The sequence below is a fragment of the Patagioenas fasciata genome, chromosome 5 (genome assembly GCF_037038585.1).
Source record: "Patagioenas fasciata isolate bPatFas1 chromosome 5, bPatFas1.hap1, whole genome shotgun sequence".
NCBI lineage: Eukaryota > Metazoa > Chordata > Aves > Columbiformes > Columbidae > Patagioenas > Patagioenas fasciata.
In genome coordinates this window covers 31,154,970-31,182,135 of record NC_092524.1, presented here as the reverse complement: position 1 = coordinate 31,182,135, position 27,166 = coordinate 31,154,970, and the positions used below count along the sequence as shown (strand labels likewise).

Sequence of the window (27,166 nt, the reverse complement as noted above, 5' to 3'; positions counted from 1 at the left end):
GAGGAGGAGTTAGGGATTGCTCAAGTGGTGGTGGTGGGGTGAGGCGTTCTGAGTCAGGTACTAACATACCTGCCTGCCTGCTCCCGGCAGCTTAAAGCACGAGAAGCTGCCTGGCCAAGACTCTTCTGTACCCATCTGCTGCTGCTTTTTGCACCGGGCTCCAACACGGAATAGACCACGATGGGGCTGTTCTACAGTAAGATCCAGGTAACAAATGGAAAGAGGAGGGTCTGAGATGAGCTGAGCTGGCATTCCCTTGGTGGCAGAGGGGACATGCTGTGGGAGGTGGTGTTCCACATCCTGTATGTTCAACTCTGAGGCTTCTTCTTCAGCACCAAGGCTGACAGCAAAATGAGGCTTCTGCCTGGGTCTTGTGCCTGCTTTGTGTTTTGGCCTTCAGGAATGGAAGGACTTTAATGCTGCAGTATTTTGACTATTTTGAAAAACCTCCATTGAAAAACAAACAAAAAGCCAAACAAAGACCCCCCAAACAAAACAACACCCCAAACCAACACAACAAAATAAAAGAGAACTTTTTGTACACTGCTGATGTCCTTCATTTCCATCCAGCTGGGCTACACAAAACAACTCACTGAAGGAAAAATAAGGAGGTATCACTAATGTTAATGAGTACATGGGGAAAACCAGGAAACTAACATTATGCGAGGTGTTAAATATAGGTCTCTTAAAAATTGTGGGAGTTTTTGGGCATAAGAGAATGAATGGTGACAAATTGTTACATACTGATTTGTGTATTCACTGCAGTGATATTCCCTGCTTCATAGGTAGTGTGCATGAACTGCCTCTTATCTGTGTTTGTTGCATCACTATATAGATTTGCTCTTTCTTTCCGCCCCCCCCCTCTGGATTTGTTTGTTTGTTTGTTTTTTGTTGTTTTAAGTTTTGGTGTGGGCTTTTTTTTTTTGTTTGTTGGTTTGTTTGCTTGTGGTTTTGTTGTTGTTGTTGTGGTTTTTTGTTTGTTTGCCTTTTTTTTTTCTTTAGATTTTTAGTTGGCTTTGGTGTTTGTGGTTTTGTTCGTTTGTTTTTACATTCAGAGTATTAAATGTGCAGATTTCCCTTCTTTTATTACTTGAAAAAAGACAACTATATAGGGAGCAAAGTACTTCAACTCCCATGCTTTTGATTAAGTACCATGTTTGTCTGATCCTTGCTTAGGATGAGAGAAGATGACAAAATCAAACCAGTCTCCTGGCAGGGTTGTTAAATGTCTTTTGATAACCATTTAGGTTTATGTGGTTTCCCAAAATTTCCATCAATACTTTCCTTTGACTTTTGCTTAAAGGAATATTGGATGAGCTGAATTATTCAGAAATAAATAATTACAGAGTTGTTGCTTTTACTCCTCCCTTCTGAGAAGTTTGGAATAGGTCTTTGGAAGGCGCTTTTCAGGTCCTCATTTTCTAAGAGCCAGCATTGCTCTATGTAAAACGTAACAATGGACTTAGATGGCTATAAACCAGCTGATGAGCAACATCATTACACCATGATGTTGCTACTAATTCCTGCCCTGCTAGATTGTCTGCTGCTTGTTGTGAAATATAGTGGATATATATGACATCCTTTGAATTTGCACAGCCCAAGATGTGTGTCAGCTGTATTAATAACACAGCAGGGCTCACTATCATACATTTTCCTGTGACTGGGTTGTAAGAGTGAGACACCTCAAGTTGAGGGTTACCACAGGTTTCCTCAGAATGGAAAAAGGAGGACATCGGAAGTTTGATCTGTGATTGAATGTATATTTTGGGTGTCTGGCCACACCCAGCTACAGACCTTCTGGGAAGAGAGAGAAGACAATGCATAAGTAAGAACCTCAGTTCAGAAATATTTTGAATGGTTGGAATTGAAACACTGAATTGAATGCTAACTCTGTTCTTCTGTACTTCTGTTCCTTCTCTCTGCATGCTCATCCCACTAATTTTGTATGCTGTACAACAGACAGAACCCTCTCCATGCAACTTGCTCACTGTAAAAGTCATACGGATGAAAAACGCCAGGAAAGCAGACTTGTGTGAGTATCTTTGCTATATCCCTGGAGCATCCATGTGCTTGTAAAACTACCTGGAACATAAACAAGTGTACAAACACTACAAAGTATTTACAAAAGGAAAGAGATAAAACATGTGCGACTGTTGTAAGCTCAAGATGAGGTAGCATAGAAGATATTATTTATTCTTATATCTTTGCCAGTGTAATACTAAACTCCAGCCACCAGTTGTAGCTCAGAAGATGTTTGCACAGAATGCCTAAAATGCTTCACATCTGAGTATGCAAAGACAGGGGTTTTTTATCAATGGGGAAGACTGAATTAAGAAGTTTAGATGGGCCATTTCTTTCTGTGGTTCCTTGTTGCAGTAATGTCCACCCTGTGCATCCCTGGGCCTATTACAGAATATTTTATGTGAGCTCAGGTCTGCATACATGACATCTCTCATGGCCTGTCAAATTTGATTCAGCCATGGGAACAGGCATGTTTCAAAATTTATTTGAGCTCTCACACTGTGTCAAGGGTTTTGATTGCAGGGTGACAATAAAACCCTGGCAGATGTATTGTTAACCCCCTATCCCCCTTTCACGCTTCAGCCCCTCCCTCTCCCCCTTCCCACTCAGGACAGGTGATCGGGAGGGAAAGAAGGACAGAGAGAAGAGAGTTGGGAAAATTAAAAACGTTTTACTAATGCTACTGATAAGAACAGAGAAAACAATACAAAATATACAAAACCAATCTTGAAAGTCCCAGCAGCTGCAGAGCTGGCACCCAGAGTCCTGGATTGGACTCTGCAGCCAACCAGAGCTGGATTCAGTCTGTCAGTAGGCCTCAGTTCGCAAGGTCCTCTCCTAATATCGGCCATAAGGAAAATGGGACGAGATCCTCGTGATCTCTGCCTTTTATATGAAGTATTCATGTTGGCCCTCTCGCAAGATGTGCATCAATTCGTTATCAATAATCTCTCATTCCATTGCTATATTTACCAAAACATGTATCTGTTTTTCCAAGACAATGCAGCTAATATAAAAGCTTTAGCTGACAGGCAAACTCACTAAAAGAGAAACTTGTTTTTTAACAAAACCAGGACACACTGTTAGCTTTTTCTATTCTTAATCATTTTTTACAAAATCCCCAGAAATGACAGTCAAGTAGAAGTTTATTAATGTTTCATAAATATCTGAACTGCAAAGCTCTAGGAAAAAAAAGGTGTGAGTGAAAATCATCTCCAACCTGAGGAGGTCTCTTGCATTTATTTGTACAAATAAGAAGGTCTGAATACAGGAAGCTTCTACAGGAATGAGACCAAGGTAAATTTGTTCAATTAAAATTATGCAAGACAAAACACTTCTTTGGGCCTTTAAAAAGTGATTTGCTTTGAGTTCTGCTAGAACTTCTCCAGAGACGAAAAGTATCTGAGAAAGAGTTTCTCACTCCAATCTTTATTGAAGGAAAAGTAAGAGGCTTTGTTGTTGCTGAATATATGGGGAAGAAGTGTCTGAATGAACCTTCCCACTGGCCTACTTCTAAAGTGCAGAAACAAGATTTGAAGCTTGGTTATAGGCTGGAGAAAAATCTCTTGCTACAGCTAAAACGTATTTGAAGATCCAAACATGTGCTCTGAACTGAAAGGTGCGGAAAAGTACAGCCCTTTGTTATCTCCCCACATAATCATGTTCTATTAAAACATCTGTGCGATAACGAGCTTACCAAACTTCCTCTCCACCTTTTTCTCATCTAGACCAATGCTTTTCATTTTTGTCTGAAACTATTTTTATTCTGAAGGAAATTTCCTATGTTTTGATGCTGTCCTTTCCAATACTAGAAAGTTTCTAGGGCAACTGTCAGGATCTGGAATGCTCAGGCATTTCTGCTTTCCAGTCCAAGATACGTCCCACCAGCCCATAAAACTGCTTAAAGGAGCAGTTTGAGTGACAAGGGGGCTTTAGGAGTGTGGCACAAGGTCTGGAGCAGCAGGAAAGCCACAGCATGGGCTTTCAAGGCTAAGGCTGTTCTGCCTGACACTGTGAAGCATGTACTGGATGTTGCCTGCAAAACAGAATGATAGACATTCACCACGAACTTTGCCAAGATATTGTCTATTTGAAATGGTATTTTAATCAAAATATTGAGGGGAAAAAGATCGCACATATAAAACAAAAGCATTACTTGCAAAATACTTCACTTGTTGTGTACTTCCACCAATGTAGTAAAAGAAAATCATACCGGCTACAGCATTGTCTTGCTTATGTTTAGTTGTTGAATCTTGTTTTGATTGACAGCTGCTTAATTCCAGTAACATTTGATTTTGCTGACCGTAAATTTTGTCAGTTGAATTTATCAGAAATATATGCTTTTAAACCACTTTGGGATGTATTAGAGATTTGCCTGCAGCCAGACTTGTAGAAATCACATACTACAATAACATGTTTGTTATAATAGAAAATAAACCTATATTTCAAATGTTTTAATAAATTAATTTAACCTCTGGTTAAACTCACTGGCAATGTAAGAGATAGTGAAAACTGCATTTTGTTAACTGTATGTGATTTTCACTGAGAAGCAGCAAAATGGGAGGCTTAGGATAAAAAATGTACCACTTGTAGAAAACTTTGCTTGTTTGTGTGTAAAACTGGGGGAGTTGTTTCAGTCATCTTTACAGTTCCCTAGACATCAGCTTGACATAGCCTTAGGAAACCCAGAAGTATGTGGATCTCCATCACCAGCAATAAAGAATTCTTCACAGTACCATTTTCCTAACACTGATTTTTTTCCTCATTCTTCTTCTTCCAAACTCTGTTTTTATCACTTTTGTTTTCCTACAAACTTTTATAGAAAAAGTTGGCAAGTGTTACTTATTTCTCAGGCATCTTATAGATTTTTATAATTTAAAATCAGCTCCTTCTACCTTGTGCCAATTGCACCCATCCTTTTGTTTCTGAAGTGAACCCCATTCTGTTATTTTCTCCTCTCAAATCCCTTCTTGCACTAAGTTTCTGTAGAGTTTTTGGATCACTTTGTCTAATACTCATGTAGTGTTTAGATGGCACCACAAGTAAACTTCATTACTGGTCTATCTGCTCCATTTTCTAGGTAATGGAGATGGGAAAATGAATCCATAACAATAGACTCTCAAAACCTCACTAAAATCTCCCATGGAACAGAAAATACAAGACCTTTAATGAAAGTTCAGTGCATAAGATTGTGTTTTTAACTAAGACAATTTCAGTTGTTTCATTCTGCTTTTTAAACCCTGATTCTTTTTAATGGACTCTTGTGCTATTCTGTCTCTTCTTCCCACTGACCCACCCACTAATTTCTATTTGTGTATTGACGCATAGCTGATATCATTGACAACACCTTTGAATTTAGTGCCTTGTTTGTGTTCTGCACATTCCCCCTTCCCACTGAGCACACCCACGTCCCCATCAGGCTCATTGGGGTTCTTCATATTCCAGGACCTGTGAACACTTGCCAGTTCCCAGGTTTGGGTGTGTGACCCATCTTCATCCTGACCCCCTAACAGGCTGAGATTTGGATGAGCACCAGTCCAACCCATCATTAAAAACAGTGCTTTCCCTGCAGAGAACTTGAAATTTCAAGTTCAGGCCCTCACAGTCCTTGGGCAACCACCATAGCTCCAGAACAAACAGAAGGACGTGTCTTTTCATAGCATGTGGTTCAGCTTGGGAACTCCCCATGGTAGGAGATCACAGATGATAAAAGTTTATGTGGGTTCCAGGTGGAGACAGGAAAAGTTCATAGAAGAAAAATCCACTGAAAGTTTTCTTAAGAAGTCTCTGAATATTAAATTGTGAGGGCTGAGAGAGCATTTTATGATGCTTGCCCTCTTATACTCTTCCTTAGACAATGACCACAGAATGCAGGGCATATTCTCCTCTGGCACTGATGTATGTTCCTAAGAAGGCCAAAGATGCTTCCCCTCCAACAACAACAACAACAAAAGACAAAGAGGATAAAGAAAAAGATACTGCAGGGAAACGAAATCATGAAATCACTAGCAAATGAAAAAGAAAATGAAACAGTGTTAAGTATTAAACAAAAAGGTAAAAATAGGCAATTGGGTGGGGACACTGAGCTGAGCAATTTTAAGCCATCATTCCCTGCTTCCTGAACACCACCCATGGGCCCCGGGCTAAATGGATCTTGAGTAATGTAAAGTTAAAAATAATCGTCAACATTTTCTTAGTAAGAAAATAGTATTTTTTTAAACTTTAGTGGATTTTTTTTTTTTTTAATTAGGCTTGGTAATTTTGGAAGCTTCCAAGTTTTGGACTTTTTTTGTATATTACTTTGGGTACAATATTTTATAAAATTATTTAGTATGTTTTACATTTTTGTCAACAACCAAATTTTATGACATTTCAGTAGCAGTTCTGCCATATATGAGGTCAATTCATAGAAAAGCCCTTGAGATCCTGTAAAGAAATGTAACCAGTGAAACACGTTTTTCTCTGAGGAACTAGGGTCCAATGGGATACTTATTGCAGGAAACCATGGACTTCCTCCAGTATTTTGTTCTTCCACTTTTATTGTTTCATTGTTATTTATTGCTTACTTAATAATTTCAGCAGTTGCAATTATGTACCAACAGCCTATTGTTCTAGGTGCTGCTTGAAATCTCATTATAAAACAAGAGGATGTAGGCTGATAAAGCCTGACAAGGGAGAAAACAGGGGAAAAAATGTAAGGTTATTTAGCAACAACTCAACAAAGGAATGTTTATAAGGAGGGATGTAATTGAGACTAGTGATAATGTTTTAGGAATACTTGTAGGGTGCTCCACCCTGTGTCAAGGCCAAGGTGGGAAAAAGCGTGAAAGCTTTTTACTCAAGTTTAGCTATTACAAGATTTTTGTTGATAGGTCCCTGGAGGCAGGAACTCATCTCCCAGGAAGGTCCTTCAGAATGAAGATGTTTACTTTCATGGAATTAACCCACATTCTTATTTAAAAAGGAATATTAAAAGTTGATCTAAATTATCTAATGTTCTGCACTCTAGAAAAAAACAATGCCTGCCTGTCCACCCAGCCTCAGCAAGATCTCTGCTCAGCTCCATGGTGTGGGAGGAAAAAGAAAAAGAAAAATGCTTTTCTCTGCTGCTGGTGGTAGTTTATACATTGTGACATGGATGGGTCTAAGTGAGGGGGGACATGATCAAGAATATGATCTGGGCAAACGGTGTTTGAGACCACGTTCTTGGTTCAGATTCCTTCAGCACAATGAGAAAAACCGTATCCTAATAATCATGAAAATATCTAACCCCTAGAAATAGCCTCAATGTGAGCACTTACAGGCAGTTCAAGAGGAGGAGGATGCCTCTGCCCAAGTTACCTGTGGGATGGAGGCTGAGTCTGTTAGCATCAAAAAAGGAGGTAGAATTAAAATTAAAAAATTTGGGTTTAGCCCTGTTTGAATTTGAGCTGTTTATGAAACAAGTGAGATTTTAGCTTGATCCAGAACAGCTGGTGTCCTGCTCTTGTCTGGGATGCAGTGTGGTGCTGGAGCTATGGTATGTATTTCTGAGCATGCGTCATGTCGCTGCAATGCTTTCTAAAGGTAACGAACAATTAAGATCCAGTTCTGCTGCTACGCTGGAAGATAATTAGAAACTTAGTGTAATAACTGGCTGAAGAGACCGTGCTGTCGTAAACACCTGCTGCCACACCTGCTTTTGGCAGGATATTGCCCCACAGTGATACCGTGGCTGCCACCCTAAGCACATTTGACGGCTGATCACGTGTTGTGGGCCACGGGAGGGACGCAACAGGTTGCTGCTGTGAAGCTCTGCTGCGTGCACCACGTGTGAGCGTAATTGCCATAGTTAGGTGGTGATTAGGTTTGCATACCAGGGTAATGGTGATTTCCTTATATCTGGCTGGCAATGGGAGCCTTTTACGTACACATGACGAGGCACTTGGTACAAGGCAATGGGATATTGTGTCATGACTGACTGGTGTGGGCACAGGATGCGCTGTGGAATTCCAGCTCTCACATCTGCTTGAGCCTGGAGCTGGTCGGGCAGAACATGGGCCTGAGGCACCTGAGATGTGTAAAAAAGGTTCCTGCATGTTGTAAGTGCCTCTTTTATAACACCCAGAAAATACTTCACGAACAAGAGGCAATTAGATTTCAGAGGACAGCTGTGAAGTACCAAGTCATCACCAAACATGTCTTGCAGATGGGGAGAGGGAAGCATGCGTGTTTAGTGGCTGTGTCAGAAGTTCCTCAGAGAAAGTCAGAGATCTGAAATGAAAAGTCAGAGCTCTACTGTCTGACAAGTAGTTGTTTCTTAAAGACGTATGATACAGTGCAGTAGCAGACAGTGGTCACTTGCAGGAAACAAAAAAAGGCGGACTTTCAAAGTAATATTTTGTTCTTTGCAACAGGCCTAGTCAGAGCATGTAATGCTATTTGGGAAATGACAACAAAATATACTTTGGATTTCTCAAAAATCTATGGACTTGAGTCCTGATCCTCCTTTTAGTGGAGATTAGTGCTGACAGGAGTCTGTGCTAAAATCAGTCTGGACTTCCCAAGAGCCAAAAAGGATTTTCGTTATGGACATTTCCTGCGTGCACGCAAAAGTTTGGGAGTGATTAGGACTGTTAGAAACTCAGGTGATTTCTATGTGTTTTGATTTTTTTTGTTTGTCTTTAAGAATTTTTATATCTTTGTGTATACCACAAGCACCTTCACCAGTCAAAGTTGCTCTTTTTTTTTTTTTTTTTTTTTTTTCTGTGGGTTGTTGTTGTTGTTTTTTTGGTCAGAGTTACTCAAGCAAAGATGACTTAAGCCTTAGGGTGTTAGGAAAAGAATCGGCTAGCTTCGTCAATTCTTCAGTTACACATAGACTGTGATAAATGGCAGAGTCAATTATTCTGTGTTTCCCAAACTCAAGTCTATCAGTAACACTAAGTAGGACAAGACTAAGTTTAGTCAGATGAAGGTGTGTCTGCTATGCAATGGCAAGAATGGTTGAGTAGGTGACACTACAGATAGAGGAAATATAATGCTAATGATGGGATTGGCATCTATGGGCAATACTCCCCCATGCTATCTTTGGCACTTGTGTGGGTTGCTGTCCCTCGCAGATCATGTTCTGTAAGGTGATCATCCCTGACTTTTGAGTGTGGGTGCACAGGATTGTTAATCTCATGATTCACATTTGCCTTTCATTTCTTAATAACTATGATAGAAATGTACTTGCATGCAGATTATTCTGACCTCAGAAAGAAAGTGCTTGTTGATGATATAAACACTACAGTCTTCTGCTAACCACTATTTAATACTGAACCTCTGGTCCAGAACATCCCTCACCTGCGATGGAGCTCAGGTGGGAAGCCAAACTTCACAACTGGCATCTTCACCTGGGAAAGGAAGGCGAAAATACTAAAGCTGCCCTCCCTACATCTGGAAATATTAAAATCCATAGTTGAACTTTATGACCTGAACACACCTCTAATTGGAACAGCAAAGCCAAAGCAATGTAATTTTGTACCAAGCATCCTGTGCTGGGAAATGCAGACAAGCTTCCTCCTGCCCATCAAGTGTTTCAAATACCCTTATCTGTCTCTGGCTGAGCCTCAGAGTTGAAAATTCCTCCCTTTTTTTTTTTTTTTTTTTAATCTCTGTTGTTGAGCTCTATGGTGCATATGTTTTCCCTTCTTTAACTTTCTGAAAGGGAAGAAGGCAGGCTGAGATCAAGTGTCGTGGTGGAAGACCTACCTGCCTTCTGTGACAGCAATGGGGCTTCACGGGATCCTTCGGTGAAATGAGCTCCTGTCACCACTGTGTTGGCAGCCAGATGTGCTAGAGAACGTAAAGGATGCTCCAAAAAGTAGGCAAGATGGAACTTACAGTCAGAACTACCACAGAAACACTAAGGCATGTCCATGCCTACCTGTGGAAGTCCAGTATGTAGAAAGTGGGTTGTGTCTGTCCAGCAACCTCTGCTACAGCTGTTAATGTTATCTGCTCTGTGTTCCTGACAGGCAGCTGAACCATCAACAGTGCCCAGCCCTGTGAGGCTCTCGTGTGACTGCATGCCCCTGTGAATATGGATGGCTCGTCAATGTTAAACCTTTGAAGACTGATATATATAGATAGTCTGACTATGTATCTCTTTGAGAAGGAATGCAATGTAACTGCATAGTTTGAATGTTTATTGGTTTTTCAGCAATTAAGGAATTCTCAATAAAAGCAAACTGCCAGGCTTTCACAAAGAGTAAAGCAAGCTGGCTGTCTAGCACTGGCTTGATGGCACATTAGCTAGCATCCTGGTCTGCATTCTGCATATTGTCCTGTGTACATAGCGTAAAAACTCATATAGTGCAATGCCTTACAGGGTACTAGATGTGTTTCCTTGATCCGTTGCTTTCATGCTTTCCCTCTCCAACAGTAAGCCAGTCAGACTGCTACGTGAGCCTGAGCCTCCCGACAGCTTCAGTGCAGCATTTCCGAACCAAAACAGTCAAGAACAGCAAGAACCCGACATGGAATGAAACCTTCCACTTCACAATTCAGAGCCAGGTTAAGGTAGGAAGGGCGCTTGTGCCCAACAGGTACTCTTACCAGATATCAAACGTACTGTATAGCCCTTCCACACTGCAGGTCTCTCTGAATTCCCTTATGAAATGTTGACACGCTCTTGCTGTAGTTACTTAGCTTCCAATGGTTGGCTAAGACTGTATCTTCCTGAACAGACAATTACTTGTAGAGTGCAACTACAAAATTTCTGTTTTACTGTTACCTTTACTTGCATTCTTGAACTTCTTTCACAAACTCCTTCAGCTAAAATGAAATATATGTGGCATCTTACGTTTGTTAAACCTTACACAGGTTTTTTCTCCTTTTTTTTTTTTTTTTGTTTGTTTGTTTTGTTTGTTTGTTTGTTTGGTTTTTTGGTTTTTGTTTTTCCAGAACATTCTGGAGCTGAAAGTTTGTGATGAGGACAACATAACTGAAGATGACCATCTCCTCACTGTATTCTTTGATGTCTCCAAAATCCAGCTTGGAGAAAACATTAGGCTGTCTTTCCAGCTGAATCCACAGGTAAGGAAAAAATTTAAGGACAAAGCTAAGGGGATGTGGTCAGGTGAGAAGGTGGTTATCTCATCTTTCTTCTTGCATGTTCCATATACAAGCCTTTCTTACTGATCATTTGGCCACCTGAGTATGTCCATCTGTTTCAGGGGTTGATATTCAGTGTTGCTTCTGTAATTAATGCAAAATTCAGATGCTGCTTCTACACTCCGAACTGGCTAGCACTATTGGACTTGCTTGTCTGGTTGCTGTCCTTGATGCCAAAATATCAAGAGTTTAACCCAACAGTTTTGTGCATCCCTTTGCAGTTGGGACTGGTGGTTCTGAGCTGTGCATTCTGTTCTGCTAATATAAAAGTATTGATCTCCAGTCATAAGCCTCAAACCCAGTTTTCGTAAGTGAGTTTTTCTGCAGGTCTTTCATAAGGTTGAGACAACTTTATATTGAAGTTTTAAGGACAATGTTGAGGCCTAGAAATACTTTACTTCAGTGAGTGCTGAATTGACTTGATACTTGTTTTGGAAAGGCTGGCTCTCTGTGCTGTCTTTTCCCTAATGTTCACACTAGAGGTTGACAAGATAACAGGAGCTACATCTAAACCTGTGAAAAAGGAAGGAAATCTTAGGGGAATTCCAAAAGACAAAGATAAAGATTGTGCATGCAATGAGACTATATGTACAGATTCCTCCAACCAAAGTACACTCTTCAGAACACGCTGGACTCTGTATGCCCAAGTGTGCCACCATATTGATGTGCTAGCAGGCCCACCTACACAGGCTGTGGGTGAGGGCTGGGAGAGGGGCAAGGTGACTTGAAAGCACCAGAGGAATCCAGCCTCACTCATGCTGAGGATCACTGTGGAATGCTGAGAACTTGTGGTAGAGGAAGGGAAAGGGGAATTGCAGGTGGCCTGTGAAAAGGTGAGGGGTGAACCTATGACTGCAGAAAGGGGGAGCAAATGCCAAAAGGCCCTGCAGTATGTATCACGTTTGGCCTGCAAGGTCTGAAGTAGAAGTCTGCTAAAGTAATGGATATGATGTTAGAAGTATGTGACACTAGAAGTATAGCAGATAGGAGATTAAGAAAATCAAACCTGTTGCATGCTCAGAAACAAAAGGTGGACACTGGCTTACAGAGTCCCCTGAAAAGCATAGATTCCTGCAGGGCTCCTGTAGGATTCCTGTAGGATTCTCCTTTACAGGAGAATCAACCTACAGTGACTGCATTCATTTTGTTTCGCAGGGAAAAGAGGAGCTGGAGGTTGAATTCATAATGGAGAGCAGGTGAGTAAGGCCAAAAAGGTGATCAGTAGAAATGTAAGCCAGCGACAAAATGTTACTGATACAAAACATCGGTTTCCACTTACAGCCCTCTACCACTGACACCTTCTGAATAAAGTAGTGGAGAACTTCGGGTGTTCAGGAAATGCTTGTGTAGGGCATTTAATGGGGAAAGGGTGTGTGGCAGTGCTTGATGTACGTACCTCAACACCAGGCATCCAGACACATGGGGAAGCAAGCACAGATGCTGATGGGAGCACAGAGATGTCCCTGATGGCTGTTGCTGACCAGGCTGCAAGGGCATTCTGCACAGGAGGAAGTTCTAAGTTTCAAACCCTTCTTGCTCCCTTCTATGAGATCCCAGATGTTTGCTTTATCATCAGGATGTGGGAAGATGATACTTGGAATTTGTCTTGTGGGAATAGATTTTTTTTTTTACTGTGTTTCTATGCTGACTGTATAGTAAATGGAGAGAATGGGCATGTAAATCAGTCCTAGTGCTGTTAGTTGATTTTTAAGGTAAATGATAAAGTTTATTCCTTTTTTGTTATGGCATGTTGGATGGACTCACCAACTTTTCAGCTCTGATCCCCCAGGTTTGAACTGAGCAATATAGCATAATAGTGTAATTGTGTCATCCCTCTGTAAATTTGCTTCACTGTGTCAGAAAACAATCCTGTCTGATACAGTGAGGAACTCCGTAGTCCAGGAGGTCTCCACAGTTTGAAGTTCAGGCTCAAGTCTGTGAGAGGCAAATTGGACTGAATGTTCAGCTAGAATTTCTTATGCTGTTTGCCCATGCTGCTTGTCCAAAGAAGGATTTCTAAAGATAAATATAATGAAATAATGATTAAAGAAGAGTTAAAACAAAACAGAACAACAACAAACAAACAACTGAAAAACCCCAACAGCAATAACAAAACAAACCAAAACAAAGTGTGCTGGTTTTGAACTGATTGTTTTCCCTTTTTGTCTTTTAGCCCTGATCCTCCTGAAAATATTGTTACCAATGGAGTATTAGTGGTAATTTTTATTTCATAATTCCTTCCCTGCCATGTAGCAATGCTTATTGTGAAATTAGTATTAAAACTACTGGGAATTGCTTCACACGGTGGTATGAAGGCATCGGCCGAGAGCCAGGCTGAAGCTGGTGCTGGCGTTGGCCTTCCCACATGGTCCTCAGTAGCGCCTCATGCTGGGAGAGGCTGCAGCTGCAAAAGCTGTGAGGTGCTGCTACCACTTGCCTCTGCCCAAACTGAGCTGGACTCAGGTGGACAAAATCCCCCTGTCTGCCCAGGCAGAGCTGGGCTGAGCATCCTGCCCTGTACCCCTTCCCCTGTGACCAGTCCTCCCACATGTCCTTGCGGGACTGCTCCTCCAGGCAGGAGCGAGCAGATCCCTTCTCTTTTCTGGTCTCTACAAGATCTGCTATTTCCCATGTGGAAACCCAATGCCAACTCCCTGGGCCTGGTAAGAGGGTTATTGACTGAGACCATCTATCCCTGAGGTGCATGCCCTGAGCCCCTGTGCCCCGCATGTGCCTATGGGACTGGCCGAGGTAGAGCTCTGCTGACAGCAAATGTCTTTTTCTCTTTCCCTGGTTGTCTCTTACAGTCCCGCGAGGTTGCGTGTTTGGATGTGCAGGTGAACGGTGGGAGGCTGAGGAAGGATTCTACAGGTGAGACCTCGTGGAGCCTGACTTACAAAGCAAATCTAGATGCCACTTTAAGGCAAAAGCACCCAGTGTTTTACACTTGAATGCCTAGGTTTAAAGTTATTTAAGATGTAAGACAAAATCCCATGGATGTCAATGGCCTCTAGAGGAGCCTGTAGTTGGTCAAAAATATACTAATTATTACTCAATGCAGCATGATGAGTGTGTGTTTTGGTTTCCCCACAAAATACTTTCCAGTTTGTCAGATGCTTATAACTTTCCAAAATATTTGCACGGGAATTGAAATTTTCTGACTCTTAAATTGGACTAAATGCCTGTTGTTTCTGGATTCAGAGGTATGGAAATGGGCAGCATGAGAACTGGTCCTCTCTTATGCATTTTAGGAGTAGCAATATAAAAGGTGCCACTAGGCGAAACATGAGACACACAGTTTATTACCAAAGACATTGTTTGCACATTTTAGGCAGTGCATCACTACGGTGTTGAGTCCCTACTTGTGGACCTGTGCACCTCCTATGCAATTTTTAAAACATCACACTCTGACACCTCCTGATGTCCTCAGTCCAGCAAACTGCACACAGATGATCCAGTTGAACTCAGTTGTCACAGTGAAGAAGTTTACTAGTTGGGGCTGAAAATGCTTTTGTGGGATAATTCTTCAAAGGCTGACTATATACCTTTGAGTGTTTGGATTTACAGCATGTATTTTTGCTTTGAATCTGTGAAGATACAATTCTATATAAAAATCATTCTATAATTACTCAAAGAAACATATCTGGGATTTATTACATGAAGGCCAAAGACTCCCAGACATTAGTTTTTTAGATGTTAGAAATGCTTTCAAAAGGGATATTACAGGTTGAAGTAAAGAGAAACATGATAGAGGGACTGTGATTTTACTGGTTCCAAAGAGAACTGTGCTCTGCTCAAAAAGAAAAAAAAAAAGAAAAAAAAGCGCCTTTTTCCCCAAATTCTGAAATTTTCAGAATACCTTATTACTATACCAGGATAATATTTTAGTGCCACATACTGTCTTATTGCTGAAGTACTTTGAAAATTTCACATTTTCAGGAAAGAGTGCTTTTTTTCTCAAAGTTATCAGCTGTGAATCATTATCTAATGGATAGAACAGTAATCTCAACAATAAAAGTATATATAGAAGTGCAGTGGCACTATAGCAACAGCCCCAAAGGGCTCAGATGAGTCTGTTTATTTGTCTTATAATTTGGGTATCCATTGAAGTCATGACTTAAGAAAAACCTGTTACATTACCATTCAAAGAAACAAACCACATATTTTGAAAAACTTACATTTGAAACTCCTTTGCTTCAGAGAGAAAGTTTGCCTTAACTGTGGATGGGTCCTATGAAGGAACCAGGACCCACACGCTGAGCTCCTGCCTCTGCCCGACCTCCCCGGCCAGGTTCCACTACATCAAGTACAACCAGTCGGCGCTGACTGTGGCTCTGCCGCGACGGAGGCAGCTCAGCAGGGTATGTGATATCCACTAGGAGCAAGTGATAGGATGAGAGGAAAACGCCTCAGGTTGTGCCAGGGGAGGTTGACGTTTGATCTTGGGAACAATTTATTCCCAGAAAGGGTTGTCAGGCATTGGAACAGGCTGCCCAGGGAAGTGGTGGAATCACCATCCCTGGAGGGGTTGAACAGATGCGGAGATGAGGTTCTCAGGGACATGGGTTCATGCCAGGTTTGGGTTAACGGTTGGACTCGATGATCTTGAGAGTCTCTTCTTACCAAAATGATTCTGTGACACTGTAATGCATAACTGGCTTTTTGCTGTGTGTTTCTTTGGTGACCTCTAAGACCTGTGTACACGTGCAGGTGTGTGTATGCAGGGAATTGGTAAATGTATGTATGTGAGGCAGGGAAAACCTTTTGTTTTCCCCTTTTGTACAATAGCTAACTGTCATTATTGTTTTTTCCAGTCTATATCAAGTCAAAATGAAAGTGATATGAATGAGTCCGTGACTCTAGCTCTGAACTCGCTTCCTATACAAGAGAAAATAACAATAGCGGAGGTGAGAACAAGGCTTTCTTAATAAACACACATTCGATTTGGTGGGTGATGAGAGGCTTAGAGTGCAGTGAATCAGTTCCTGTCAGACACAACACATGCTACAGTGCAAGGTGTGAATTACAGTAACTCCGCAAATATGCAATATTTAGTGTATATATATATATATATATATTTAGTCTCTCTCTCTATATATATTTTTTTTTTTTTCACCCTGCATGTGGTTCAAAGCATGCTGTTCAACCCTGTTCTGAGTTTAATTTCCTCATCAACACAGTATGTGAGCTAACAGTAAAGGATATGAAAATTAAGACTTAAATTTGCAAAGGGAAAGCCTGAAGCAGAAGATAAAACAGACAACACCCCTATGACTGTGGTTCAGATTTCCAGAAAATGAACGTTAAACCAGGTGTTCAGCTACGAAAAGCTGAGGGGCCTTAAGCCCATTTGGCTTGGGTGAATGGCTCACTTCTACCCAGAGTGTGCTGGAGCTCATTAGATCTCTCATAGCACAGACCATTGCGGGCCAGATCCTGCAGTTGTGCTCCTGACTGCAAAGACAGTGAAACGCAATCCACGGATGGAGTGGGGGAGGCAAGTTGTAGGATTAATGACACGAGCATGCTTACACTGTTTGTATTGCTATTTTCAGGACAGGACAATTGACTTGTACACAAAGGCAAGTGAATGGTAAGTGAATTTCCAGCAAGACCTGATCCTGTAACTGGGAGACATTTGCACCTACACAAAACCTGTTTGAAATCAGCAAGGGTCCATGCAGGCTCAGTTGTAAGCAGGGGTGTGTTCATCTTTTGGTTGCAGGCTTTTGTCAGATCCTTCTTTTTTTGGTGATGGAGAATTAAATCATGGGTTCTGTTTCCTCCAAGTTTTCAAACTGTTAGTGCAGCTCAGTAAGTAGATCTCTATTTGTGTGCACTATTATGCCCACAGATGGAGAGAGCAAACTCCACAAAGAAATAGTATTTTATATTATACAAATAAAATAACACCAAGGCTTGGTAGCTACTTCCCTAGTCAACTGCAGTGCCTGTTGATAGTGATTATCTAGTTACAGGCACATGAGGCATTCACCACTGAAACCTGAAAAATTGACTATATGAGCAAATAAACTAGAAGTGTATTATAGGAACCTTGTTACCATACCAGGGCAGTATGTCATGTTCTGTTCTGCCTTCCCATTGGCATTCTTGTTGGCAGCTACAGCAATTAGTTGAGGCCTGTCTATGGTGTTCCTCTTTCTAATTGAGTACAATATACTGTCCACAAATTGGTCTGTAAACACACACAAGCATAGCTGGATTTGACCAAGAAGAACGATAATGTAGTAATATTTGTGCCCTGGTCTCAGGACCCAGGGTCTGTTTTACAGGCCAAGAGACCTAGATGCCCGTCTGGGGTTCGAGCTGTGCCCTGACGAACACAATTTCCTGCAAAACCGGAGGAAGGTGGTTGCTGCTGCACTGAAAGATGTTCTTCATCTGGAGGAAGATCTGCAAGAGCATGAGGTAACCAGGAAAGACACTGCTGGGGTATTTTTCTCCGTCCTTTCTCTCAAGCCTGGAGATGGGGAGTGATGTCTCCCATCTGTACAGATGAGGACTGAAGACCTCTGTCAGCAGCTCCTCCTCCAGGGTGCTGTTTGCAGCCAGGGTGGACTCAGCTGAAGAGCTCCATAGTCTGTCTGGATGAGCAAAGTCTCTATTTCCACTTGGCTTTCAAGTGACTCATTTGAGGAACTTCGAAATGACGAGTTTGGTCCGTGTTTCTTAGACGTCCTTCCTGAAGTGCCGAAGTCTTTTAGTATACCCAACTGGGATGTCCAGCAACTTACTATATACAAGTCCTACAGCAATGTTGCTTTATCTCTAATCTACATGTTTATTTTACTATTGTCTGAATATTGCTTTTGCATATTTGTCTTCTTTTGACACAATGTGCCTTAACACCACTTTTTCACCTATGCTTTCTGATATTTTTTGTGTTGAACAGGTGCCTATAGTGGCTGTGACCACAGCAGGATGTGGGATAAGAGCACTCACTGCCATGTATGGCAGCATTTTGGGTCTTCAAAAGTTGCGTGTTTTGGATTGCATTACATACATCAGCGGCTCATCTGGCACAACATGGTGAGGAGTCATATTGGTACTGTTGTTTGGATATTCTTGTGTTAAACAAAATCCATGCATTGTCCAGGGTTTTACATTTCAGCGAGGGTGAAATGGGTCTATTGAGTTACTGCTTCCATCTTTGGTCTGTGAATCTCAGGGTCATCCATGGAAGGCCTCTTGTGCATCATACATTTGGTGTCACTGAAGTAACTTATCCCTAACCAAAAGAGGAGACTTTATAGGAAGCACAAACATCATTAATCCTATGCAAAATGATCCTTTATGGTTATTTATTGTTGAACAGAAACACCATAGACAGCTGGTGTAGCTGCTTGTATTGAATGCAGATAAAGGGATTTTTGACTGATTGCCTTTAGACTAGCATTTCTGCTCAAAGTAAGTTCAAAGAGGAGAGAAACCTCAGGATAAAGCAATAGGTGACCAAAGCACCAAAAAGTATATCCTCTGAGTTTCAGAATCACAGAATGCTTGGGGTTGGAAGGGACCTCTGGATATCATCTAGTCCAACCCAGCATCTTCTTCATTTCTTTCTGCTCTCCATCACATTTCCTGCCTGCAGGACCATGACAAAACTGTATGAAGATGCTGATTGGTCACGTAAAGATATTGGAGAAATAATTATCGAAGCTCGGAAGCAAGCAGCCAAGTGCAAGATGGGGTCTTTTTGCTTGAGAAGTCTGAGGAATTATTACAGAGAGCTGAGCCAAAGGACCCAAGCAGGACATAAGACATCTTTTATTGATCTGTGGGGGCTCATGATTGAATCCATGTTAAATGATGGGGTAATGTCTATACATCTTTCTTCTCATAAAGTTGGCAACTTGATCTTCATGACAATTATGAGAAATTAAAATCCTAGGAAGAGAAACCTGGCCAATAACAAGGTACTTGGTATGTGGACAGAACACAACTTATTTGCATTAATGACCTGGAGATATAGTGTATATCTACACTAGAGACTAAAGTGCAGTTGAATGTAACATAAAAATGCTCAAACTAGCTTTAAAGTAACCAGCATACTAACTTACATTGTAGCTGTCCAAGAAATGTTCGAGATTCTTAGCTATTTTTTTATGGCACCATGCTTTTATGTCTCCACTGCTGCAATATTTACACAAGCTGCAGTCATAACTTGAATGTACTACAAATGTACCCCATATGGAGTTACTGCATTTTATTATGAGAAAGGATATAGATCCAGAGCTCCTGAGACATCCTTATTTTGGATTTTATCTCTTAGGACCTCTCATTCCTCATTCTATTGTAATGACAGAAGCAAAACTTCCCATGTAAGCTAGCAGACTGGTGATAGTTGGAGAAAAAGCTGTTTTATTTTAAAATCCTGTAAACTTAGTTTATATTTTGTCTAGGTGAAACAGGTAAAATTAAATACTCTCATTTCATACATTTCACATTGTATTTCTGGCCTCAGTGCTATGTAGCAAAATTTGCTAGAATTTAGTTTGGCTGAAGTACACTCAAAATCCCCATTTCACTCATAAGTTGATAGTATCAGACAGCACATTCCTCTGTGGATGTTAACTTTCAATATGGTTTTCAAAAATAATCATGACTAGAAAGGCCATTAACACGCTGCCTTGACAAACTCATATATTTAACAGATGAAGTGTGTGATAACAGCTGAATTACCAAGACTGTCCCAATTTTTTCACTTACATTTAGCAATGTGAAATTAGAATGGCATGTGAAGCAACTAATTACTACCATTCTACACTAAATTCAGAACATGGCTGGTTATCTTAACAAGAATTATTCCCATTCCCACGATTTTCTTGCTCTCTGTTATTCAAGCACATGGAAGTAAATTTAGGAGGAAATTCAGAAAAATTATATCCCATATTCAGACTTTATAAGCTGATGTCTTTAAGGAACTCATTATCAGCTGGTATACTCGTTTTTCTTTTTTTTCTTCTTCCAAATCCAGAAATGCTACCACAGACTTTCTGATCAACGTCGGGCAGTGAACCAAGGTCAGAACCCACTGCCCATCTACCTTGCTCTCAATGTCAAGGATAAATTCGCCACCAAAGATTTTAGAGGTAATGTTTCCATTCTGGAAAGAGACCTATTTTTTTATCTCAGGAGATACACCATGAGGATACTGTAAATAATGATGAATTGCTTTAAATTCTCAGTCCAAGCCAGGAGAAGTCCTGTGCAGAGATAGACAGAGTAGCTGGGCTGCCACAGGACAGATAGCAACAATTCAGTATTTTGTAAGATCTCCTGGCATATCAGTGTGCATGTTCAGACATAAACTTCAGACTAGTAACACAACATAGATCTGTGACAATTGTCTCAGAAATGCTATGAAATCTCAAAGAAAGTGATTCAAAGGAGCTTTATGTTCACTTAGTATATGTCTTTCATGGTTGGCTAAAGGTAATAAAACCAACAGAAGTAAATCTGTGTTCTAATCTACCTTCCATGAGAAAACTTCCCACTTGCTAGATAAAATGAAAGAGGAAATTTAATTTTTCTGTTAAAACTGCCATCGTTCTTTCACAAATCTGCAGACAGTGTGATTGACAGCTGATTCAGCTATCAGCAGGGTTGCCTTGGGGCACTTGCTAAGCCAGCTCGCACATGAGGGCTGACGTCTGAAAGTTTTATTCCATGTCTGGTGACTTTACTGTTTTTAGCAGTGAAGCTGATATTGTTGGTGTGTATTTTGGCAGAGTGGGTGGAATTCACGCCGTATGAGGTGGGCTTCCTGAAGTATGGCGCCTTCATTCGCGCAGAGGATTTTGGCAGTGAGTTCTTCATGGGTCGCCTGATGAAGAAGCTCCCTGAATCCCGGATCTGCTTCATGCAAGGTGACTCACCCACCTGGGAGAGCAACAAGAATTTAATACAAACACTAATGAGTCTGGAAAACAGTCCCCAGCGACCTGTTGTTCTGCAGGTGGCAGCAGAGGGACAGGGTCATCTTACAAATGGTTCCCTTTCTCACCCAGCTAAAATTCAGCATTTCTCCTGAGATTCACTCAACTGTCCAGCTAGCAGAGGTCATGTTATCATTTGGACTAGGATAAAATGTGACCGAAACAACTTTGCAGGTGCATTAGAAGCATTACTATTTCTCATAGCTTGCAAAACATTTTGAAAGCTGAAAATCTACGAGACTTTGTGGACGCTGAAGAAAATTCTGAGAAGAAATAAATAGGGCAAGAAAGGGGGAATCAAGCAAGGAGCTGGCTGAAAATAGTTCTCTATCAAAGGAAAGAAGAAAGGAAAATTGGAAAATGAAAATGACAATATGAAACTTGTCTTTAAGTAAAAAAAAAAAAAAAGTTGTTCCAGGTAAAACTTGGCAGAAGGAAAAAGAATTTGAAATTTCTTGTGAAATAACTTTGCCTTCTAAGTCATCTCTACCACTGAAATATGTGTCTGGGCTTATGAAAAATTGTGTAGAAATGCAAAAAAATTAGGGAAGAGTGGTAAAAGGAAGACTGTTTTTAAATGAACTTCATTGTGTTTACCTCAGTACTACTTACTATACATTTACTGCTTCCTAGGAATGTGGAGTAGTATCTTCTCCAAAAACCTCCTGGATGCTTGGCATGCAGCTGACAATTCAGAGGACTTCTGGAACAGGTGGACCCAGAACAAAGTGACTGAAATAGGTAAATCTTAAGTATCCTTTGACGTGGGGCCTTCTTCCAGGCTCCTCTGATACGGTAGGTGTGCTCACATTTCTCGTGTTTTGACTTTTTCTGTCAGTCTGGTGCTCTCAGCCTCTGATTATGGAATGCACTGGGAAAATAAAGTTATTTGGTATAAGCAAAATATTGGTTCTTCGGTAAAATAGTGAGAATTTTTACTAGAATAAAAGACACCATCAGACAGATCTTGATGGATAAGGAAATAAGGATGGATGCATAAGGTGGTCCCTAAAGTGTTGTGTTAAAACACTTGGAAAGAAGAACTTCTGTCAAAGCCTCATGTCAACTATTCGTTATCCAGAGACAAGCCTGAGCACTTCTTTTTCCATTATCTGTTTGTCCTGCAGAGTGTATTCCTTCTTCAAAATCTTACTGAATGGAAAGATTTGGTAGAGGTCAAAGGAAGTGAATGGAGTGGAGCTCTGTTACACCAGCTGAGAGGCAGCTCTGTACTAAAAGACCATTTCTTAGAAATACTCATCAGGATCTTCATGTTAAAATTAAAGCAAATTTGGTGATTTCATAGTGAACAGATGTGGCTCAGGATGCTGTAGACTATGTTTCTGGGAGAGCAGACAACAAACCCTTATGTTTGGGTTTATATAAATAATTTGCAAGTTTGTGTTGAATTCAGCTGGCCAAACCCAAACCAAATTGAGCAAAAGTAAAAATATTGAATTTAAAAATAAAACATTCACTTTCTTTTTTCCATTTTATAAATAAACTTTGAATTTCAGATTTAACCTACACAGAATCTAAAACCAGTATTCCCCTCAAATAGATAAATAAAATTATTTTACCTGGTTTTGTTTGTTTGGAAAAGTGGATTTAATATGTATCAAACTCATGTTTTTTGATGAGAAAAATGGTCCTTTTGTGAGACATGGCAAACCAGAGTTTAGAAAACAAAACCAATTATATGTTTTGTGAAGAGACTAACTGAAGCTCACTGCAGACCACAGGGAAAAATAATGCAATGCTGAGACCTGTGAACACCTGATTACTATTGGTACAGAGGAGTCAGTGACCCTTTCTCCTCTTTGTGCCTAGCCTCCTCTCTATCGTGGTTATAATTCAATTGCATGTCATTTACACCATGTATCTCTAGAGGAACAACCGGACTTGCCTGAGAAGCCCCATGAGATGGCTACATGCATGTTCACTCCTACAAGCGGCCTCTCCACGGCTCTCCGGAACATCCTGACGGACCGCCCTGCCGTCTCCAAGTACCACAACTTCCTGAGGGGCTTCCAGATGCACAATGAGTACATCCAGCAGGAGCATTTTGCAAAATGGAAAGGTGTGGACAGCACTCCTGCATACCCACCTCCGTGGTCATTGGGGCAGCCACAGGGGCTGGGATTTAGCAAAGGACATTTGTACATCCTGAAGAGAAATGAGTGGGTTTTGTGGTTGGTTGTTAGTGCTTGCTGAGAGGAGAAGAGGGAAAACAAAGTAACACCTCGCATCTTTCACTTCCAGTAACACAACTGTTCATTTTTTGGGTCATTTGGTACTGGAAGTCCTCACTGGGATGAAAATCACTGGGGTGTAGCTTTGCACATATGGGGAACCTGCTACAGGTTTGGTACAGTTCATGGGTTTGGAAAGACCAACAAGACATGAGTGGAAAGGCTGAAGGGAGCTTTAGAGTTGCTGCATGCTATCCTAAAGCAAAGGGAAAATCCTGGATGGGAGGGAAGCTCACTTTCATTTTGTTTTCTAACTTGACAGATGCCTTTTTGCAGTTTGCTAATAGCTCTGAGTCTTCTCTCTAGACACTTTACTAGATACCTCTCCTAATGACTTGAGAGGCAACTCAGAGCACCTGGAGTTGGTGGATGCAGCTTTCTTCTTTGAAACCAGCTGCCCACCCCTTATGAGACCAGAGAGAAATGTGGATGTCATCATACACTTAAATTACACCGGTGGATCACAGACCTTGGTGAGAAGTCTCAAACCTGTTTTTGTTTAATAATGGATTTTACTTTGCTTTCCACAACTTTCAGACAGGTGTCTGTAAAACATGAAACTTAGTGGAATTTAGTAACATGGAGTTTCTGAACCTTAGAAGAAGAATGAAAATTCCCAGAGGGGAAAATTTCTCTATTTTCCTCAAGCCACTTTTGAAATAGTCCTAAGTCCTTTACCAGTGAAGTACAGAGTGGCACAGAGAAATTAGGATGATTGAACTGCAACTGCCATTACAATTATGTGTAAGATTTTAAAGTACAAATACAGGTGGAAAAACTTTGTGTGTGACTCAGATGCTGAATTTAATCTACATTTTCCATAAACATATACAATTTTATTTGTCTTTTTATTTTAATATGTGCCTTTCTAACTGTCAAGAACAATCTAGTGGTAAATAATTTCTTTATTTTTCTCTCTTTTAATAAATACAATTTTTCTGCTTATACAGTGGGTTTGAAGCAGGATATCAAATGCATTTGCTATGTTTTCAGAAATCTCATTTGGTTAAAACAGCTATATAGATTTTGCAAGTGGTATTCACCACATCAAAAGATGGGTTTAGGCTTCCAAATACATACTTGTAATTTTAAATTTGTCCCCGAAGGGCACCACAGAAAACACAAAGTTCACTGGTTAAGGTTCTGTCATTTTCTCAAGTCGAAGATAGTTTAGTGGTACTCTTGCACTGTGATGCCATGTGAAAAAGAAACAAAAAAAATTGCCTCCATACTGTAGATGACAAAGAGCATATGTAATAAGTTGCACTATATTTCTTTCTGTAATCTGAAGTCTTTTCCAACAAACTGAGGTGGTACTTTAGTGTTTTGTTAGATAAGTTAACACAGTTGGTCAACAAAAATGAATTTCTGATGAATGCTTCCACTGCTGTATTTTGAGACATGAAATATGTTAGCTTGAAAACTCATATTATTTCTAAACTTAAAGGTATAGAAATGGATAAGTTGGTCTCAAAACCCTGCTAAAGTCTATTGAGGTCAACTTACAAGTTATACTGCTATATAAAGTTGATACAGTTAGACTGCTATATAAACTGCTATAAATTGACTGTGAATCTTACTGCCTTGGGCTGCAAATTTAGTTTTGTTTAGATCTAAATTTTTATGATTTATTTCTCCTTTAATTAATGATGCTTTATAAAACTCTTTGAATTCCCCTGTTCTTTTCCTAAATCATGTTCCCATTTTAGAGATGTGCCTTGATACATATTTAAACCCTTTTTACCATCTTGATATTGGGTGTTTTCTTGTAAGACTGTTTTCAAATAGCTCCTGGGGTAACATAAGAACAGTTCCTTGGGCTACAGGTGCTCAAGTTATTCTCAGATGTCCAGTGCTATGAGTCTACTTTGTGCAACTTGGCATGAATTACTGGGCTTTGGCAGCAGCCTCATCTTGGATATCTTTTCCATTCCTTACACTGCTGCTGTTGGGCCATGACCAGCCCCTGGAGCAGGCTTGCAGATACTTCTCAGAGCAGGGAATTCCGTTCCCTAGCGTTGGGCTGAAGAATGACGAGCAGAACCTGAAAGAGTGCTACATGTTTGATGGTACAGACACCCCGGGAGCTCCTCTGCTGCTTTATTTCCCTCTAGTGAATGACACCTTCCAAAGATATGCAGCACCTGGTAAGTTAATAGTACCCAGTTAATTTTATTGACCCAATGAACTTTTTTACTCACTAGATGTTTTCCCCTTATGCCAAAACAAAAATCCTTTGTTTGCTTGTTTCTACTAGCAAATAAATTGTAAAATGGGCTGATGCAAACTATTTTCAAAATCAGGTGAAATCTTTTGCATAATTTTAGTTTGAGTCTTGGTGCAATTCAGTGAAAGAGGAAATGTGTTGCTGAAGTAGAGGAATGGGAACTTATTTCTTTTTGTGATCTCCAGACATTTACTTCAGGGTGTAGAACAAAGCATATTTTTCAGATTATGTATGTTTATGATGTTCAGATGTAGGAGAGAATTACCTGTCCAGTATAGCATGGAGGGCCACCGTGCTTTCTATTTGAGCTGTTTAATGTGTTGGTTGTGTATGCTAGAAAATTGAAGCAACAGTACATAAACTAATACAGTCACAGTGTCCTTTTGGACCAGTATTTGAGATGCAGGCTTTGTTTTCATGATGATTCCCTAGGCTATTAATATCCTGCTTCCTCCTGTCCCATGCTTCTCTTTATTCCTTTCACCGTTACTTTACATTCTGCTCGAGAACCTGTAGGGTAAGATGAACACTGGTGATCACATAAAACGATGTGCCATGAGCTGGCCAGTAGAAGGTGCTGGTTGCAATGGAATGGTGTTTAGTGACACTAATTTTTTTTGAATTCCAGTAGGCTTTGCTCAGAAGTAGATTTTTCAGACATCATAGCACTACACTTGTCTTCACAGCAATCACATCTGTGACTTCTCTAAATTATTTTTGACATAATCTATTGGAATGATGTAGTTCCCTGGGACTATACAAGCACATTCCTCTTTTCCCTTGACAGGTATTGCACGTAGTGCTGCCGAAACGGAACAGGGCAAGGTTGATATCTCCAGTTTCTGCTCTCCATACTCAACAAGGGAGGTGTCACTGAAAGCAGAAGATTTCAACAAGCTCCTTAAGCTCACTAATTACAATATCATGAACAACGAGAATATAATTCTTCAGGCCTTGCGCATGGCTGTGGCACGGAAGAAACAAGCTCTGAGCCAGCCAGTAGCACAAGCACAGTGCTCTACCTGAAGAGCATTTTCCTCTCTTGTAAGTATTTATAATAACAACACAGAATTATATGTCAAATGCAATAGCTACTTCACTGTTCTTGGCAGGTGCCATCTCTTTCTAAATAAGTAACTTTCTTAAAAATGAAAACTTGAAGTATTTGTTTCAAAGCCACATGGTTTACCAAGCAGTAGCTGCTTTTTGATCAGGAGTTTTCATATCAAACATAGCAGTCTATGTTGTTAACACCATCTCACTGTGATACTCAAGAGGTAAAGACTCAACTGTGTGTGACAGGGAAATAGTTTTATCTCTTTCTCTGCAACCTCTTATTGTCTTGGTGACTAGTTGCTAGTATATTTTCACCTGCAAAATATTCTGGCATTTCATTGTACCTCTTCACACAGAGAAGGTGGTAACCATGCAGTATCAATTTTAATCATTTTATTTGATTTTGATAACTTTAATTAAATTGTGTTCTGCCTTTTCAGCATTTGGTTTTCCAGGTGCTTTTTTGTTGTGAACTGTCATGAAATATACATATCTTATGAAGAATGTTTAAT

General features: G+C 40.4%; 1 protein-coding gene across 1 annotated transcript; it reads left to right on the top strand.

Moving 5' to 3' along the window:
• The first annotated feature begins 180 nt into the window (after positions 1-180).
• Positions 181-26,624, top strand: LOC136101747 (cytosolic phospholipase A2 epsilon-like). The gene is made up of 20 exons (XM_065838133.1): positions 181-207; positions 1,960-2,032; positions 10,430-10,566; positions 10,951-11,082; positions 12,316-12,356; positions 13,334-13,376; positions 13,968-14,031; positions 15,361-15,521; positions 15,975-16,067; positions 16,716-16,753; positions 17,433-17,589; positions 18,074-18,210; positions 18,773-18,995; positions 20,159-20,273; positions 20,913-21,050; positions 21,753-21,860; positions 23,008-23,199; positions 23,678-23,844; positions 25,335-25,518; positions 26,386-26,624. Exons 1-20 carry the CDS (start codon positions 181-183, stop codon positions 26,622-26,624), a joined length of 2,469 nt encoding a protein of 822 aa, XP_065694205.1.
• The last annotated feature ends 542 nt before the right edge of the window (positions 26,625-27,166 follow it).

Excerpts from the sequence above, each read along its gene's own strand:
- LOC136101747 (XM_065838133.1), top strand. The coding sequence starts at position 181 with ATGGGGCTGTTCTACAGTAAGATCCAG. Across the intron at positions 12,357-13,333 it reads GAATTCATAATGGAGAGCAG|CCCTGATCCTCCTGAAAATA; the intron begins GTGAGTAAGGCC and ends TTTGTCTTTTAG. Across the intron at positions 18,996-20,158 it reads AATCCATGTTAAATGATGGG|AAATGCTACCACAGACTTTC; the intron begins GTAATGTCTATA and ends TTCCAAATCCAG.